At 36.0% G+C, this 17,263-nt stretch overlaps 1 protein-coding gene across 5 annotated transcripts in view; it reads right to left on the reverse strand.

Moving 5' to 3' along the window:
- Positions 1-260: 260 nt before the first annotated feature.
- ANKRD28 (ankyrin repeat domain 28) overlaps positions 261-17,263 on the reverse strand; it is a 232,595-nt gene continuing 215,592 nt past the window's right edge. For 3 of the 5 annotated variants that reach the window (XM_032746737.3, XM_072925673.1, XM_032746735.3), the window contains 12 exons: positions 16,589-16,663; positions 15,342-15,543; positions 13,812-13,899; positions 13,291-13,408; positions 12,470-12,689; positions 11,345-11,432; positions 11,165-11,248; positions 10,503-10,648; positions 10,247-10,329; positions 10,026-10,108; positions 7,631-7,722; positions 261-2,458 (listed from right to left, as the gene is read on the reverse strand). In XM_032746737.3, coding sequence (XP_032602628.1) covers positions 2,172-2,458; positions 7,631-7,722; positions 10,026-10,108; positions 10,247-10,329; positions 10,503-10,648; positions 11,165-11,248; positions 11,345-11,432; positions 12,470-12,689; positions 13,291-13,408; positions 13,812-13,899; positions 15,342-15,543; positions 16,589-16,663 — 1,566 coding nt within the window. In that variant the 3' untranslated portion in view covers positions 261-2,171. Of the gene's footprint in view, positions 2,459-4,170; positions 4,276-7,630; positions 7,723-10,025; positions 10,109-10,246; positions 10,330-10,502; positions 10,649-11,164; positions 11,249-11,344; positions 11,433-12,469; positions 12,690-13,290; positions 13,409-13,811; positions 13,900-15,341; positions 15,544-16,588; positions 16,664-17,263 lie in introns of all 5 variants that reach the window. The other 2 variants (XR_012054566.1, XR_004366965.3) reach the window with 2 other exon arrangements.

The following is a 17,263-nucleotide window of genomic DNA, read 5'->3' on the forward strand; positions in this document are numbered from 1 at the left end:
TACTTGGCGTTCTCATCAGCTTTCTCACAAGCATTTGAGGAAAAAATGGGTCCACGTTGCTTCAGCCTTTGAATTTAAATGGTTGCAGTGCATCCCAAGACAGGCCCATGTGGATCTTGTGAGTGCTGCCCGTGGCACAAACATTACTGCCACAGAGCCACATGTGAGAGGTTCAGAGGGAAAGAGAGCACAGAAGTCACCACCTCCCTGAAGTCCTCTAACTCTGCTCAGAAATAAACAATGAACGCAGGCACAAATGGTTAAGAAAGAAATATTTATAAGGAAGCCTAAAGGAATAATGAAGTAATGTAACACTTAAAATTATTTTAAGTAGCTCACCTTCACTTTAGAATTAAAATGCTGGCAAAGCCTTTATGAAGATTTTATAAACTTCAACAGTTTGACAAGAGACTTTGTCATTAATTCTTAGTACATACAAAAAAATTATTCATTAGTAGAACTCACATTTGCGTTTTATTATACTCTGTAAAATATACAGGAATCTTGAAGTACTGAAAGAGTGCAGGTAAATACAGTATTCAAGCAGTCACTATTTCTATGTACATGCTCATTAATTTTTCAAAAACCCCACAAAATTATCAAATAGATCAAAATATTGTCCCATGTTTCCATACTATGTTCAGAAAAGCAGCTGTTAATTTACAATATCAAAGATTTCCAGTTTCACAATACAAAAAAAGGATAAAAATGAAATTGGAATCAGTTTGTAGTAATTTATTTGTACTTTGCCAGGACACGCAAGGATTCCTTGCATGTACATAAACAAATTCATTTGAAAAGTAACAGTTATAGTTAAAGCAGAGCCAAATAAAGTAAATTCATATTTAACAGACAAAACTTCAGCTTACTTATGTCAGTTTTTCGTTCTTCAGGCAATTAAAAAAAACACAGTAGTCTGTTATAAATAAAAAAAAATATTTGGGCAAGTCTGAACTACATTACAGGGACCTGTTTCTGCTGTTTATTTTCTAAATGGAGCACAACAAAGATACACAGCTCTTCCCACAGACCAGACACTGTACTTTTTTCTCTAATAGGGAAATATACTTTTAAATTCACCTCCCCTCCTCCCTCCCCCTCTGTAAATCTGGGATTAAAAAAAAAAGTGACAGGGATATACAATTTTAATCTTACATACAAATTTATGATGTAAGGAAGTAGATAAATTACTGAAAAGAACTCTCAGTCACAACAGAGTTATCAAGACATTTCAATTAATTTTTAAGCAGTTTCATAGTTTGCAAGTTACTCATGTATTTTTAAATTAAGAAAAAATTCCATCCAAAACCCAAAAGTTAAAAAAAAAAAAAACTGTAACTGTGCAACAATTACTTCTTCCCTCTCACATCTCCCACCCCTTCCTTCCCTTATTACACTGTACATTTTTCACCCTGACTTCACCTTGTTAGCTGGTTTAATTTAAGTATTATAAAAGTATGACAGATCATTTTCATTTCACCTAAAAGAAAAAGAAAATAAAACTTAAAAGCACATCTGCTTTCTTTTATGGTACATTTAATAGTGTTGGAAGGCTTTCAGATGATTAAAAAAAATAAAATCCAACATTTAAACCCAAATCTAAGCTTCTTTTTCAGAAGTAATTAAGGTTTGGTTGAAATAATTTCTCAAATAACCTATTCCAGTTTTCACAAAAACGTATTTAATTAAAAAAATCTTTAAGTTATTTGGTCCTTTGGCAATTTGCAGCACAAACAATGCCTACTGTACCAAACTCATTTATTGCCTTCAAAGTGGTTTTAGGTTTATTGAGAGCATTTGTATCTAGCATCCTTTGTCTTGTACAATAGTGTTGTTCATTTACACAGAGTTGGGTGCCCAGTTTGCAGGATTACTCCTGGCACCAGAAACAGAATGGTAGAATACAGTTAAATAAAACAGTTTTGACATTCTTTATTTTTTTTTTTTGCCATGGATTCAAAGTACTTATTCAAGAATTTATGCTTCTTCTGCAAAATATGCTCTTAAAAATCTTCCTAGAGTCTCACAGATTTTTTTTTTATATGTAACCACAATAAAAAAACATCTTCTCAAAGGTGTGTCCTCCTTCTGCATTCAAACAGCAACAGCTTTCTGATAGCACAATCTGACTTCCAGCGTGAGGGTTCACTCAGACCTACAAAAAGTATCTTCTAATAGGTCTCGGAATCTGAGTCATTGAGCTCGTCTTCTTCTGTGTAGGGGTAGCCACCTTCCCTGCCAATGTTGTTGAAAGTACAGTAGGAGCTGTGGTCACTCCTCATGATTGGCAAGGAATCGAAGGTGACAGTTTTTGAGGTGTTGGTGTAATGATTAATGGCATTGAAGGTGAGGGAGGGCAATGTGCTGCTCGATGACACAGGCATCATGGTGGCCAGGATGAGAGCCAGGCAATCGGCCACGTCCTTGTTGGGCGCGCAGGCCAAAGCCGGCGTGTAACCTACGAACCGAGAGAAAACAAAACCTTCATTTAAAATAAAGACAATGTACACGTTTCTCCAAGTTCATACAATCTTTTAGCTGCAAAAGTATTTTACATTGCTTAGTTCCACACTGTTTAAAGAACCAAAAAAATAAAATAAATGCATTCTCAATTAGTATTTTTAAACTTCTCATTACAAAAACAATCTTGAAATTATTGGGCTTTGCAAAAAAGATGTAATTGCTTTGTTAAGCACAGCCAAACACTCTAGGCCAGTGAGAAAAGCCCAGATCTAAAAATGGTGAGGAAGTCACCTGCCTGAGGAGAGACAAATAAAAGCAGCCAGCAGGGATAGGTGACAGGATTCACTAAAGAGCTACTACACAAACTACAGCTCAAACGTTTCTTCATCCAGAATCTCCACCACAGCTGTTCATCACAGACAGGTACTTCAATAACACTGTGCTATCTCAGTAACAAGCTGGCTTAGCCAGGATCAGGATCAAGGCCAGTCAATTGAAAAGGCAGAGTGTAATTACTTCATTACAATAGTGTAATATACTTCATTACAATATTCAGTAATGTAAATTATAAAGCCAATGCCTGATTTTTATTTGCATAGTATCAATTAAGAAATCCAGAGAAGTTTGAGAAAATGCCAGCTGGGTTAGCAGGTTAGAACTTGCAGGGAGACCACTTGGTTGCCCAACTGGTCCAACCAAACTTCTGCCAGGCATTGCTGCTGTGACAACCCCCAAATGCAGGAGGTCTCGGGCTGTGGAATGATTTGCAGTCAGGTCACACAGCTGTGACATCTCTTCTGGGTTTCTGTGGCTCTAATAATCCTCCATCATTGTTCCTTCTGCAGCTTCCCCTTCTCTGTGTACTTGCCTCTATTCATTCAATATCAAGAAAAATGCTTCAAATTCTCCTCAGCAGAGATCCGTGCACTGCTCCTGTCTCAGGCTTAACCATTTGGCTGGTGCCTGAGAGTGAGTTCTGGCACAGGTCTCGGTGCATCTACAGCACCAAGGGACTGTCCTTGGTGGTGCCACAGCAGCTCTAAAAGCAGGGCAGTCTCCTAAGTACCACCACAGATCACAGCTGATTCTGCTGCCAAGAGCAGGACAAGTTCTCCTCCCTGGCTCCACCCGGCAGCATGTGCCCAGGTCACCCTGCAGCATCTCTGTGTGTGGGACAGAAATGCCCACAATGAGCTCAACAGGAAGACTCTATTCAGGTACCTTTGGGAGTCTGAAGTCCTGCACTACCCCGAAGTCCACAAGTTCAAGGTGTACAACATCCAAGTAATCAGCACACAAGTTTAAAGAATAGATGGCTTTAACGCAAAGTGCATGACAGACTTCTATCCAGACTTTAGGAAGGCAGGGAAAACAAGACAATGCTCATTCTACCAGCAAGTGTTTCAACTACTTCAAAGGAATCATCTTTATTTTAGAAGTAGGTCCAGATCAAGTTTTAGGATAGAGCTCAGGAGCAGTTACTGTATTGTGCAACTGCACATAAGTATTAAACCAGTAAGCACATTATGGAAAATAACTGTAGCTAAAAATCCAGAAAACAGCAAGCAGGGGACAGTCTTGCAGTTGAACTATTATTCACTCAGGACAGACCTTGTGCTTGATGCTTTGAACAGAGCAAGACAAGAGTCCCTGCCCAAAGGAGCACACAATCCAAGGAAACACAGATAAGTCAAGCACAGAACGCACCAGCTGACCATGCGATAGGGCCGTACAGAAGTGCAGCGCAGCGGATGTTTTCATTGTTAGTAAGGTACCACAGCACTTAAACAGCTCAGAGTTAACAGTGACAGTCTGCAGAAGAGATACATTTTGAGAGGATTCAGAAGCAAGGGCCAGGGCTTGCCACACCTCGATCATGACTGCATTTCAGGCATATAAGGCAGAACAGAAGGCTCAGAACTGATACTCAGATGCACACCATTTAATATCTACAGTTGCTGGAGGTTGTATGAAGGTAAGATGACACATAATGTAAGTTTATTCAAGCTGGTCATATTCAACACCATTCCTTCCACTAATGTGACTTGATAAAAGTTCAAAGAAAAAACAAGCAGTCATCTGCTATTTTAAGGGTTTCATTTATTTGTTTGACTCCTTCCCCCCTCCCCCCTTTTAAAGACTTCTAGGGTCATGAATACACATGTTCCTTCTGGAGCAGAGCATCCCAGTTCATCATAAAAAGGTCAATATAAGGATTAAACAAAATACTTGCTTCTGTTAAAAGTTTTCTGTTCTCTAAAAACTGTGTTTATAATTAATATACAATTGTAGGTCTCGAGCTCCTGGCTTTCATAAGCAGGAATGAAATACCCCAGTTTTATTCCTGCCTTAGATGTAGCAAGATGAAGTAACTGCTTACACCACAGAAGACTGACATCTGTGTCCTCCACCACATTAACTTACATTAACTCCACTCTATCAAATTCAAATTTATAAGAAGAAATTGTAATTTTATACCACTTAACTGCAGAGTGAAAATTCATAAGCCAGGGAAACAGCAGACATAAATACTTTATATTTGCTTTGAAGATGATGCTGGTAAATGAACTGACTCCACTGAAATACTCTTACTCAGCTCTCCTGTAATGGTCCCCATAATCTGCACTTGTACCTGTGTAAAGCTTCACAGAACGATAAAAACAAAATATTTACTATCTTCATTTGTGGATGGGGCAATACAAGTAGAGTGAGTTGGGGCAGCATCCTTGCACAAGAGAAAACAAGGGTCTGCATGATGGACACTGACTTAAGCTCTGCCCAAATGCAGAGCTGCTCCCTCCCCTGGGGCTTGAAAGTTGCCAGGAAGGAGTCTACAGGAAAATCAGAGGGTTATTAATGTGGTCAGTGCAATGAGAGTTCTCAAGATCAACTGAATAAGGTATTAACATTGGGAAAGAGATGAGAGTCTGAGGCACAAGTCATCTTATAACTACTTGCAGAAAAATTCCTCCCAAAAAACTGGACATATCCAATATAAACTAAAATACAAGTTAAATGGCTGGAGGAAAAAAAAACCACTACAAAACAAAACACAAAAAAACTCCCCCTTAAATGTTGGCTGAGTGACAAAATAAAACTTCATATGGTGTCAAATGAAAGAAAAAGCCAATAATTTGTTTTAAGATGGGCAAATTTGCATTAATAATGCCCAATTCAACAGAATTTTTGTAGATGAAGGTGATGGCAGTTTCATCATGACTGGTGGAGAAAAAGGGGAAAAAAAAAAGAAATGTGAATAAGAACTGATACAGAGCTGAGAATGAACCCTCAACATAACTGTTTTGGGGAAGTAAGTATACTGGAGAGTTAATGTTCTATTTCAGCTGCATTTAATCTATTAAGAATCAAGAGGATTCGATTTTTTCTATTGACATTAGTTCTTAAACAAAATGATCTCACCATTTTAAGAGATGCTCTATGACAAAAGCAATGTGACTTCAAATTCAGAGTTTTAAAAATCTTATAAACTATTTATAAACTGAAATGCAGGTAACTGGGATGATATTTTTTATCGAAGCTCATGTTTGTCAAAAATGATCTGTAGCTCAGATACAGCAGCAGAGGATTCAATTTATACAGTTATAGATAGAAATAGACTGCTTGCAAAAAGTCAATGTAGTTTTTACAGAAAGGGACAAATTCAAAGACAAAATGTGGATCATCATAATAGCTGAGCCTCTGCTAGTTGCATGCTCCATATAGCAAGATAGGTTCTATGTAAAACACTAAAACTTTCAAAAACTAAAATTAAACTCCCATATCATCTAATTCTGTATGAAATGTCAATCTTGTTTGGCATATAACTGAACTTATCTGGACTATGCTAAAGCAAGAGAATATCAATGTTGTGATCCAAAATAGTCTACTGCCTATTTCTTCAGTCAGAAAAAGCATTCATCAAGGCTGCTTGATATGTATTTTCAAGGCTGCTTAAAATTTTATAAACCAAGCAATTGCTATTAGAAAGAACCAGAGTGAGGAAAAATATTAGATAGCACTCGGACTTACTTAAAATTTAAAATGTGAGCAGAATTAAAAAGAAGCTTTTTAGATCCCCAGGCTTCCAGGGTACTTTGACACAAATGGTTTTCCTCTGTTATGTCAAAGATCCATCCTAACAAGGGACTGGCTGGCTGTATATGAGAAGCCCACAAAAATGCAAATGTCTTCAGTCAGCATACATGTGATGAGAAGCAAAACCAAAAAAGATGTATCTTTCAATCTTTTCATTTTAGGAGAGTTTCTTTTAGTGTTTACTCTTGTGCCCTATTTTAGGCAAGGAATGATCTTTAAGTCACCCATGTCACTTTAAGCAATGCAATTTGAGATACCACTGAGAAAGTCACAATGAACATTAAAAGAGGAAAAACTTTCCAAACTGGAAATATAATTAGAACTATTAAATAGGCACATCATTTTTGGAATAAAAAATAACAAATAAACCCAAACAAAGTCAAAAAGCAAATAATCCATTGCCTCACCCCTCCCAAAATCCCAGCTACTGCTTTCACAGCATAAGAGACAAGAGTTTTATGCTTTCAAAAGCACAGCTTTAGAGGACCACAGATATCTTACATGACAATATGTGAATTAGTCAGTAAATCTCATTTTCTTTTGTTCTTACAAGATGCAAGATTTATTCTTGTGATAAAGCAGTTACTTCTTACTTCTAAGTGCCAAAAAACTCTGAAGAGCCAGAAGCTTGAGAACAGTAACTGTGAGCTGTAAATCATACTAGCTTTTAAAAGCTAACACCAATATACCTACTGTGACAAATCAAATAGCAATTCAATCCAGCTTAACAGCTGAAAGTTATATTTTACTTTGAGCATTATGTTTTTCTGACCATTTTTGGTATGCCAAAGCTAGTGCATTTATAGGTGCATCATAAAACTACTTTTATAGTGCATCATAAAACTACAAATGCAAACCAAACTTTTCTGTGCCGTGACCTGCATCGTTCTGAAAGTTTTCACTCTCCCTACACTTCTGCTGCTTTGCTTAAATGATCCACTACCAACACATTTTTTTCTGTGAGGGCAACCTACTGCAAGGCTCATCTGGAGTTTCCAGCGTTACTGCTTTTCAGGGAGTTGAGTTTACAACCACAGTTCCTTACAGGAAAACAAAGTTAGATTTTTCTTACCATTTTCATCTACAGCAAGTACACTTGCTCCCTTCCCTAAAAGCTCTTGAACTACAACCGTTAGTCCATTTCGAGCAGCAACATGCAGAGGTCTGTGAAGACAAGCAAACTCATATATAAACCTTAGAACAAGTCATTAAGTAAGATAGATAGCTTATATCTAGTTAACTGTAATACTTACACTTCTATATTACTTACACATTATATAAATATTGTAGCTGTAATAACTAAGATGGGAAACTCAGCAAATCTCTTTTCTTATTGCTAAGAAACTCTACAACACTAATTGTGAACCTTCTTTATTCCATGGCAGCACACAGTGAGGAAGCAGCTGCTAGTGAAGATGTGCCTGCTTATTGACTTTATCATGTTAAAAAGTCAGAAGCACTTGGCACCCTGCTGTTGATAAATCCCCCACTCAACTGCTGTAACAGATACTGTCACATGTGAGAGTAACTGCATATCACTGCCATCAGTCACTGGAGCTCTAGCAGCAGAATGCAGTCCTTTGCTGCTACATGGAAAGACCCATAAGAGATGCAGAAGTACCTCATCAATTTGCCTTCTAGAAACCACTATATTCAATTGTGATTAGAGAAGAAAAAATATTTCACAGTATAATGCATGAAGCAAGAAAAGCAGATTACTTTTCAAAACCTCAAACTACTAACCATAGATCAGTTTTGTGTTGACTATAAAGGAAAGTGTAGCTTTATCTCAAATATTCCAATTATATCTTTTTCAAATGCAACAGTTTTTCAAATTGGTTCCCACTGGCTTAAATAAAACCTTAATGTCACTCAGCAGGAAACAGAATTATCAGCTTACTTCCCTTCTGCTTTATATTGCTCTTCATTCATTCTAAGATTCCTGAAGTTGTTTGAATTAACTATAAGCTATATTTTGAGTTGGAAACAAATGCCTTATATATCAGAAATATGAAAGATACAAACAGGAGCAGCTGTATCTATGGTGCTTACATTACAGTATTAAAAATTCAAGAATGACCACACCCCACAGATATACTAAAAAATCTGGTGTAATTAAAATAATTTTAATCTGGAGACCAACAATTTTAATGCTTATCTTGCCACAAAGAAGGATCTTGTTCAAGCTGTTCAGAAAGTCAATTTAGTTATTAAACATTTGCTAAAGCAGTATTATTTAAACAACGGTTAAATCCTTGCAATTTATATAAACACTTTATGGAGGTGCAAATGTGTACCTATTTTATCCCAGGACATCTCTTGATCAAACTACTTGAGCCAAGGCATCTGGGTGGAATTATATGAGCTTGTGGTAGCATAGTTTCCCACATCTGTTCCCATCTCCTTTTTGCTTTTCCTTCTCCCAAGACATCATTGCTTAAAGCCAGAAATGAGGCAATCAATCCTTTCCTGCTTTCTGGTTATTTCATGCTGCCTGAGGTGCACCATGGTGAGCAGCAAAAGCAAAGGAAGAATTCTTACTATTTCAACTCCTTAATTCAAGCAGTTCTCAGGGAATACTTGGAAGCACTGTATGAGCTTGACTATGGCAAAATTCCAGAAGGGATGTAAGGCCAGAATAATATATGAGTTGCTTACAAGTTCCAGTGTAAGGCGGTTTTGGTGATTCTTTTTGGTTTTTTTGTTGTTGGTTTTTTTTTTCCCCCTAAATGGTCTGTGATATCATTATTGAAGCAGTCTAATAATTCATGTGCATAACTCAGCTACACATCATGTGTCAAGTACTCCCTGAACACAAATGCATTCTCTAAAAGGAAAAAATGCAGAAGAGTCATCTTAGTAGCTCATCTCGACTGGTATGACATACCACACATTTCTAAGGTTTCCTTCTGATGTAGGCTAACCAAATAGGTTTAATTCTACTTGAGAGATGATATTCAGGAAGGTTTAAGAATAGTGTATTCTCCATTATATTTAATCGAAAAGAGTGTTTCGTCCTTGAAACATGAAACAGAAAGCATGCTGAATAAAAAAAGCACACTTCAGGCAGTTATTTTTTTTAAAGTAGCCATCTTTGAAGACCAAGTCTTAGTTTGCCTCAAGCTGTTAAATGGAGTGATTTTTAACTGAAAAACTGGGTAATTTTTAAAATAGAAGAATCTCAGTTTACAGGTAATCTCAGTGGATTGCAGCAACTCCACACATGAATTACAATAATTTAAGTTTTATTTATCATTCTATTCACCCACAAGAAAAAAAAAAACATCCAGAGCTTTAAATATGAGCAAAACACCATTTCAATTCCAAATGGGTTCAATTCTTGGTACCTATTAACAGTTTAAATTCAATGAGTTTGAAAAAAAAAAAAATAAACTGAAAAATATTCTTCTTTATGAGCAAGATGCACACCAAGAAATCTTTCAAACACCCTCCCTGCTGATACGTACGTTTGCAAGGCTGCGTTGGTGGCATTGATGAGGTTTCTATCCGTAATCTTCTCCAGGATTAACAAGGCACTAGTTTCATGACCCTTAACACAGAACAAACATCTGTCACATAACAAATATTCTTCACAAATTGCTTTGAGTGTTTTCTCAAAGTAACAATACTTTCAAACAGTGCTTGATGACACAAAGCTCAGCACTGGTAAGTCAGACCGTGCACACACCTTGCTGCAAGCCAAATGGAGTGCTGTGTTCTTAGAATTGTCTTGCAAAGTCAGATCAGCCTTAGCACTGCTAACCAGCACCTCTGGGGAAATAAAGACTTTTATTAACTAAAAGCATAGTCCTTAAAGTCTAAATGGCAAAATGAAAACAGAATTTTGGCAAAATATATTCACAAGAACATTAACTGTAAAGCTATTTCACCCACAGTAAGATTAACAGAGCTAAGAGCAGAAGTATATAAAGCTTTCTCTTTACCAACTGTATTCGTCTGTCCATTTTCTGCAGCCATCATTAAAGGTGTTTTCCCAGAAGAATCTACAGCATTTACTTGAGCACTGTGACCAAGCAGAAGCTGTAGACACTCAACGTGATCTGTAAAAGCTGCTGCATGCAGAGGTGTTCTACAACAGATCAAAAGACAATATGGCCATGTTCAGCCATGCTTTCTACTGTATTCAATGGGGCATTCCTGCCTGTGATCCTACAAATAAAAAAGACTCTGCAATCTCTCCCACTGATCCTTTGCAATCAGTATTACTGGAGTTGTGACTGCTGCCTTTAAAAAGTCCCTTTCTAGGTTCAACTAACGCCACCCACGCAGTTTATAATAGAGATACAATTTGATTCAGGAAAAATAAAAGATGCGTAAAGCTCTATCCACAAGTGATAAAATTTAAAACATGCTCTAAGTTGCTTGTATAATAAAAAGCTGATTCAAATTTACTGAATCAGAACAGGATTTTAAAAACCTAAAATTTATTTCTAGCACAGAATAAAAGAAAAACTTTCAAAGAATAAAGCTGGGGAAATGAGGAATTAATGTTAAGTAGAAAATACAAACCCACCCAAACAACTGAAGAATTTAGCACAGCCACTGTATTATGTTACAAACATTCTTTCTGCATTTGCACTCTTACCTTCCTTTTGAATCTGTTGAATTTACAATACCACCACCTAGTGTATCAATTAACATTTCTGCAGCACCTTCATTGTCATTTATCCTATAATGAATTAAACAGACTGTTATCTACAGAATGATAAATCTTTTGTTAAATACAGCAATGAAATTTATGAATAATAATTTTACACTTCCTTACACAGCACAATGCAAGGGACTGAAAGAATTTCCTTCCATTTTCTGAAAAACTTCCTGTTCCAGGAGCAGCTCTACACAACTGTCGTGACCTAAAGCAAATGTAAGAGTTAGGTATTGAAAAGAAGGGAAAAGGTCTAACAATGGCATACAATTAAAAATATGTATCTAAATTAGATTAAGAAGTATTGTATTTGAAAATTTCAAAGAAAGACTGGTTATATTCAACAGGGCTGAATATTCAGCATTTAGGAACCAATACATTCTTAGAATTGTGAAAATCAAACTGACACATAATAGTGTAAACCTTATGAAATTTATAAGGTACCTCACACTGTCTGAAGAACATCCAGAACACCTAACTGAATTCTTTACACCTCTGCATTGCAAACTCTTCTGTACATTCATCACTTTGTCTCCATGAAAACATCTCCATCATTTTAGGTTTATTTTTGTTCTGCATTTATTTGAAATTATCACCCAACTGCATCAGCTCAGTAGTTATTCATATAATAATAAGTGGTGAAATTAAGGTTTAATCTTTTTTTTCTTGATTTTTCTCTATCATGTCATTCCGAGATGAAATAAAAAACAACCTCTACTATGTTCTAAATGAACACACAGAACAGAATCTTTAGCAAAGGGGCTGAATGATTTTCCTACATTTAAGGTCTCCCTCACTCTCAAATCCATTAGAAGTATCAGTGAAGAAAAGAAAAATTCTATGGAATCACTTTTATATGCTTGATTTTCTTATGCCTCTCATAGTTCATATGAAGTTTAAAATAGATTTAATTTGAAACCATTCCTCCTTATGAAAATTTTTTTTTGGAATGAGTGGGACACATTTCTATTCAAAGGTATTATGCTGAATTGCTTTAAAGACTCCTTAAGGCATAAAATTAAGATAGTACATGACAAAAATATAGGACAAAAGTAAACATCTCTAACGTGTAAGACGTTAATACATTCATCTTCAAGATATCATGTCTATCATTTTCTCTCATTCACTGAAAGAAACTGAAAGAGGATGGACTTTATAAATTGCTTTTATACTAATATTAAATTATTAATACTTCTACCCCAATAACATCAAACAGATTTAGAGCTGTATTTCAAAGCATTTTACCATTATAGCAGGCCCAGTGCAGTGATGTGTAGCCGTGATTGTCAGCCATGGCAGGTGCTGCATCCACAGAAGCAGCTGACTGCAGCAGAGCTCCCAGGACACCTATATGGCCACAGGCAGCTGACAAGTGGATGGGGGTCCGTCCCCTACAGTCCCGTAGCAAGGACTTAGCACCATGTTGAAGCAATGCTTCCACACATTCCTCATGCCCAGTAACTGCCTGTGAGAGGGAGACAGGAAAAGGCCAGTTTGAAAATATTCATGTATATAAGCCAAGGTATAGAACTAAAGCAAGCAAACCTCAGGCAAATTCTTGCATTTTTAAGGCGTAATGAAATAAGCAAAATAAGTTGTTATTTTTATTCCTGAAAACAGTCATTCTGTTTGGAAAATAGCAATGTATTATAATACTTATGACAGAATATTTTCTTGGAATAAAACTGAATGAACTACTAATCTCTTGGGCTCATTCAATTGTTTTATCTGGTAGACACTATAAACAAAGTATTTGGCAAGTGGCACGCATCATGCTTTTCTTCCTCCCATTAACACTACCTTCCCCCCCAACAAAAAAACTGTACTCTAGGACCTCTCCAGTAAACACTCTACAGCAAGATTAGGAGGTTCAAGAAGTCCAAAGGAATTCTGAGGGTAGGTAGTAAACAGGCAGAATCCACTTTTTGAATGCAACTAAAAATAGAATTAAAAATTAAAATGGCAAAATGAGAATAACGAGAGATTCATTAACACTACATATTAAGTCTTGATTTGAAACTAGCATATAGGAAACTGGAAATGAAAGAAAGGGAATATTCTCTTACCCCTCTATGTAATGCTGTCCTTCCCCACTTATCTTTGGCGTCTACATTTGCTCCTTTATTAAGGAGTGAATAAACACAGTCAGTGTGCCCATTGAGAACTGACAACATCAGAGGAGTCCTAAGCAGAGACAGAAATAAAGTGGAAATTTACACTTGGAAATTTAACAGACTAGCACTCAGTTCAAGTATAACAACTCCTATCCTTACAATCAACACTGTTTACGTTATTTACATTATCAATGACCTTCCACTCATTTGCTTTTTCAATTTGAGATAATAAAGTAACATGCCCCGGTTCAGAAATCCTGATTAAGTAACTAGAATCCATTTTCTCAGCATCTGGACAACAAGACACATTTTAGTTTCCTCCCAGCTGAACATTTTTCACTCTCAAGTTTATGTTTATTGCAATAATTTCCTTTTAAAATAAGTTTAAAAATAGCTACTGTAAAATATTTGTTTTTTTCTTTTATGAAATGCAATATCTTGTGTAGAACAGAATTTCCATAATTTAAACTCACTGTCCATTTCCATCTTGAATGTCCACTGCGTTCTGCGGCTCTGCATTTCCTATCAATAGCCGCAAACATTCTGAATGACCATTTGTAGCTGTAAAACATTAAAAACATATGGGGTTTGCATTAATTGCCTTTGAGTAGAGAGCTCAACCAGAATGGCAACCTACCTGCCCAGAGCACAGCCCATTAGCTTGAAAACCTACTGTAAAGCTTTACCATTGTCATAACTTAAATTAAAATATGAAGACTAGAAAATAATTTCAGAAATCAGGTATTCTCAACTGTACAGTGTTAGAAACAACTGATTCCAACTATCAATTGCCAACAGATTTTATATATAAATAAATATATATATATATAAATGAGGTTGTATATATTAAAAGTAATTGGAATATATGCTTATACAACATACACAAGAAGGAACATTAAAATATAGGAATTATCATAATTTTTGCTTGTTTTAAAACACTGGAAAACATATCTAGCAAATCATAGTCAGATTTTGTTAGCAAATGTAGCATGCACCTAGTTATAAAATAATAATGGAAATCACATTTAGAAAGGGGAAGGAAATGTAATGCATAGATGTAATAAACCAAGCAGTTAAAAAAATGGAAAAAGAACAAACAGAAAATTGAGAAATCTCATTTAAATGCAACTCATGAAAGATAAATGATTGCTTCTTGGAAGGAAAATTATTTCTGACCTACAGCTGCAGTATTCAGTTCACACAAGCACAGAGACAATTCATGTTTCTGTAGCTGACAGACATGCTAACACAAGTTAGGAAAGCTCAATCAAACAGAAGAATGCAGCTTGTGCTCATGGACAACAAATCAAGTGGTTAGAATGATGATGTTTTGTACATAATGCTCTTTTTAACTGCAACACTTCCATAACACCATTACTATAAATGTCAAATTTAATAAGCCTATTTTTAATGCAAGGAAAAAAATAAGACTATCGTGTGGATTCTAGACTCAAAGGCAGGCCTACAGATGTTTTCTAGGAAAGTCAGCAAGAAAATACTGTATAAATTGCTGGTATTTTGAAAATGCTCAGGAGTCATTTAAATCCTTGGAAAAACATCAAAGTAAGTTTTCATGTCTCTTCTCAAACTGCCAAAATTCTCCAAGGCTCCAGTCATTTTTAGAAGCATTTTACTGCCAAGACAGGCAATGCAATTTGCCTATCTAAATTTGGGCCTGCAGTTCAGGCTGCGTGAAAGATGAGGAGAGAAGCAGGGACATGTCACTGACACCTGTCAGCACAGCCAGTTGAATGGACAAGGACAAGGCACCCTTCCAGAGAGAAGTGTGTGTGGGACAGCACTCCTTGGATTCCACTGGTTTATTGGATTAATCCTGGTTTCTGAATGCAACTCTTTTGCTACAGGTTTCTCAGCTCAGCATATACCTTAAAAGTCATCCTCTGTTCCTAAATACTATTTCTTAGAACATTAATGACAGAGACTTCTAAACAGATTATCCACTTAAAAAGCCAAACTTTTAGAGGTTAGTAGCTAGCACATACCTGCAGCATGAATTGGGGTCCTCTTTACAACATAATCTTTCACCAAGATTGATGCTCCCTGATTAATGAGCACATCTACACATTCCACGTGTCCCTTAAAGGCAGCAAGATCCAGTGGTGTCCTTCCATTGTTATTCCTCACATCAAGGTCCAGCAGTGACTGAACCAGCACTTCCAGAGCTTGATGATGGCCATGATAGGCCTACAAGAATAAGAAAATTCTTCAATTTTCCCATCCTTAACATTTTCCCCTTTCTTGCCAGAACTACATAAATGAAGCTGTAAAGAGACTATTCTTACTGTAGCATGCAGAAGAGCAACTGATGCAGCACATAAGTAGTTACAATTGTCAAAAATAGTTTAAAAAACCCCATGATTTCAGTAAGAAGGTTGGTGTTTTTTTCCTATTTTATCCTTTCAGTCAGCAACTGCAACTACTCCCAGAACATCATCTGTCTTCAATCTGCATAAATAACAGTATTTTGACTACTGCACAATGTTTCATCACTTTATGTTGTAGTTACATCATCCTCAGATTATTTCAAGTAAGGAACATAAGCAAACTTCAGTAATTTCTTTAAGCTTTTCACATAAAATATTTAAAAAAGCACCTATAATAAGAATGCTTTACAAATAGCTTTCATTTACCACTACCAAAGATTATTTTTTACTTTGTATATATATATATATATATATATATATATATATATACACACACACACACACACACACATATATATATATATATATACACACTTACGTACTGCATGACACTCTATTTGCAGAAAGTATAGTGTGGTTTTTCAATTGCTTTAAATTCAGTGAAAAGATCAAAGCTACATATTGAGCAGGTTACTCTGTATTTTGAATATTTTTTTATAGACAGAATTGCATCACTGTCCTACACTAGTCCTTGTGCGAATCTTTCCTAAAGTATTGAGGACAAACATTTCTCATACTTAACAATTAAGAGAGTAAAACAATGTAATGATGAAAAAAGTCATAATTACTTATAGAACAAGTCTTATAAAAGTTTAATTAGCAAAGATTTTAATTAGAGGATTCCACATGAAAGCAAATTTCAAGTGACATGAAAAACTCATCCTGTATACCTCACTCAGGAATATTAGTACATATGTTTGCATTTTGTTTATTAACCTGTTTTGAAAAAAAACAGAATGAATAAACCTGTGTAACAACTGTTTGCTACCAGATGAGCTGTCATCACTGAAGAACTGAGAACTCACAGCTAAATGCAGTGGACTTATGGGTGCTCTGTTTTCTGAGTCATTCAGCATGTCAGTGCCTGACGTTTCCATCAGCTTAAAGAGAGAAAGTCACAGTGAGTGCAAACCCTCTCACCTTTAAAAACACTCAGCAATAATTGCTACAGTTTCCCATATACACAGATTGAAAAATAAAGGAGAAAAAGTAGGAAGAATAGTATAGAATTGCAGATGTCCTGATCTTCAACATTTTAGAGTTTGAATCAACTGCAACACCTCCCCCATATTCATGTTCCAACCCTAGTAGTTTAATTTTGCATAACAATGCAATAATTCAATCAGAAACTAAATTAAAATTAATATTTTTTCTGAAGTAGCAATATGAAAGATGAATACAGAGGGAAGAAAAGGACAGGTGACTACAGAAGCAGGAAAAAAAGCCTCAGACATCAGCCAAGCAAGCTGATTCTGATTAGGTGAAAAGTCAGCAGAAAACAATATGAAAAGCCAGACAGCAGGATGGATTTCACAGAAAAGGAAAATATTTCTCAGAGAGAAAAAATGGACTCAAAAAAAGCAAAAGCATTATAGCATTAAAATAGCGATGTATATACATTTCTATTTGTGACTTTCAGATGTGTTCTGAAGTTTTACTTCTGCGTCTTTTTCAAGACCTTATTTAATTAAGTACATTAG

Source organism: Taeniopygia guttata, chromosome 2 (genome assembly GCF_048771995.1).
Source record: "Taeniopygia guttata chromosome 2, bTaeGut7.mat, whole genome shotgun sequence".
Classification (NCBI taxonomy): Eukaryota; Metazoa; Chordata; class Aves; order Passeriformes; family Estrildidae; genus Taeniopygia; species Taeniopygia guttata.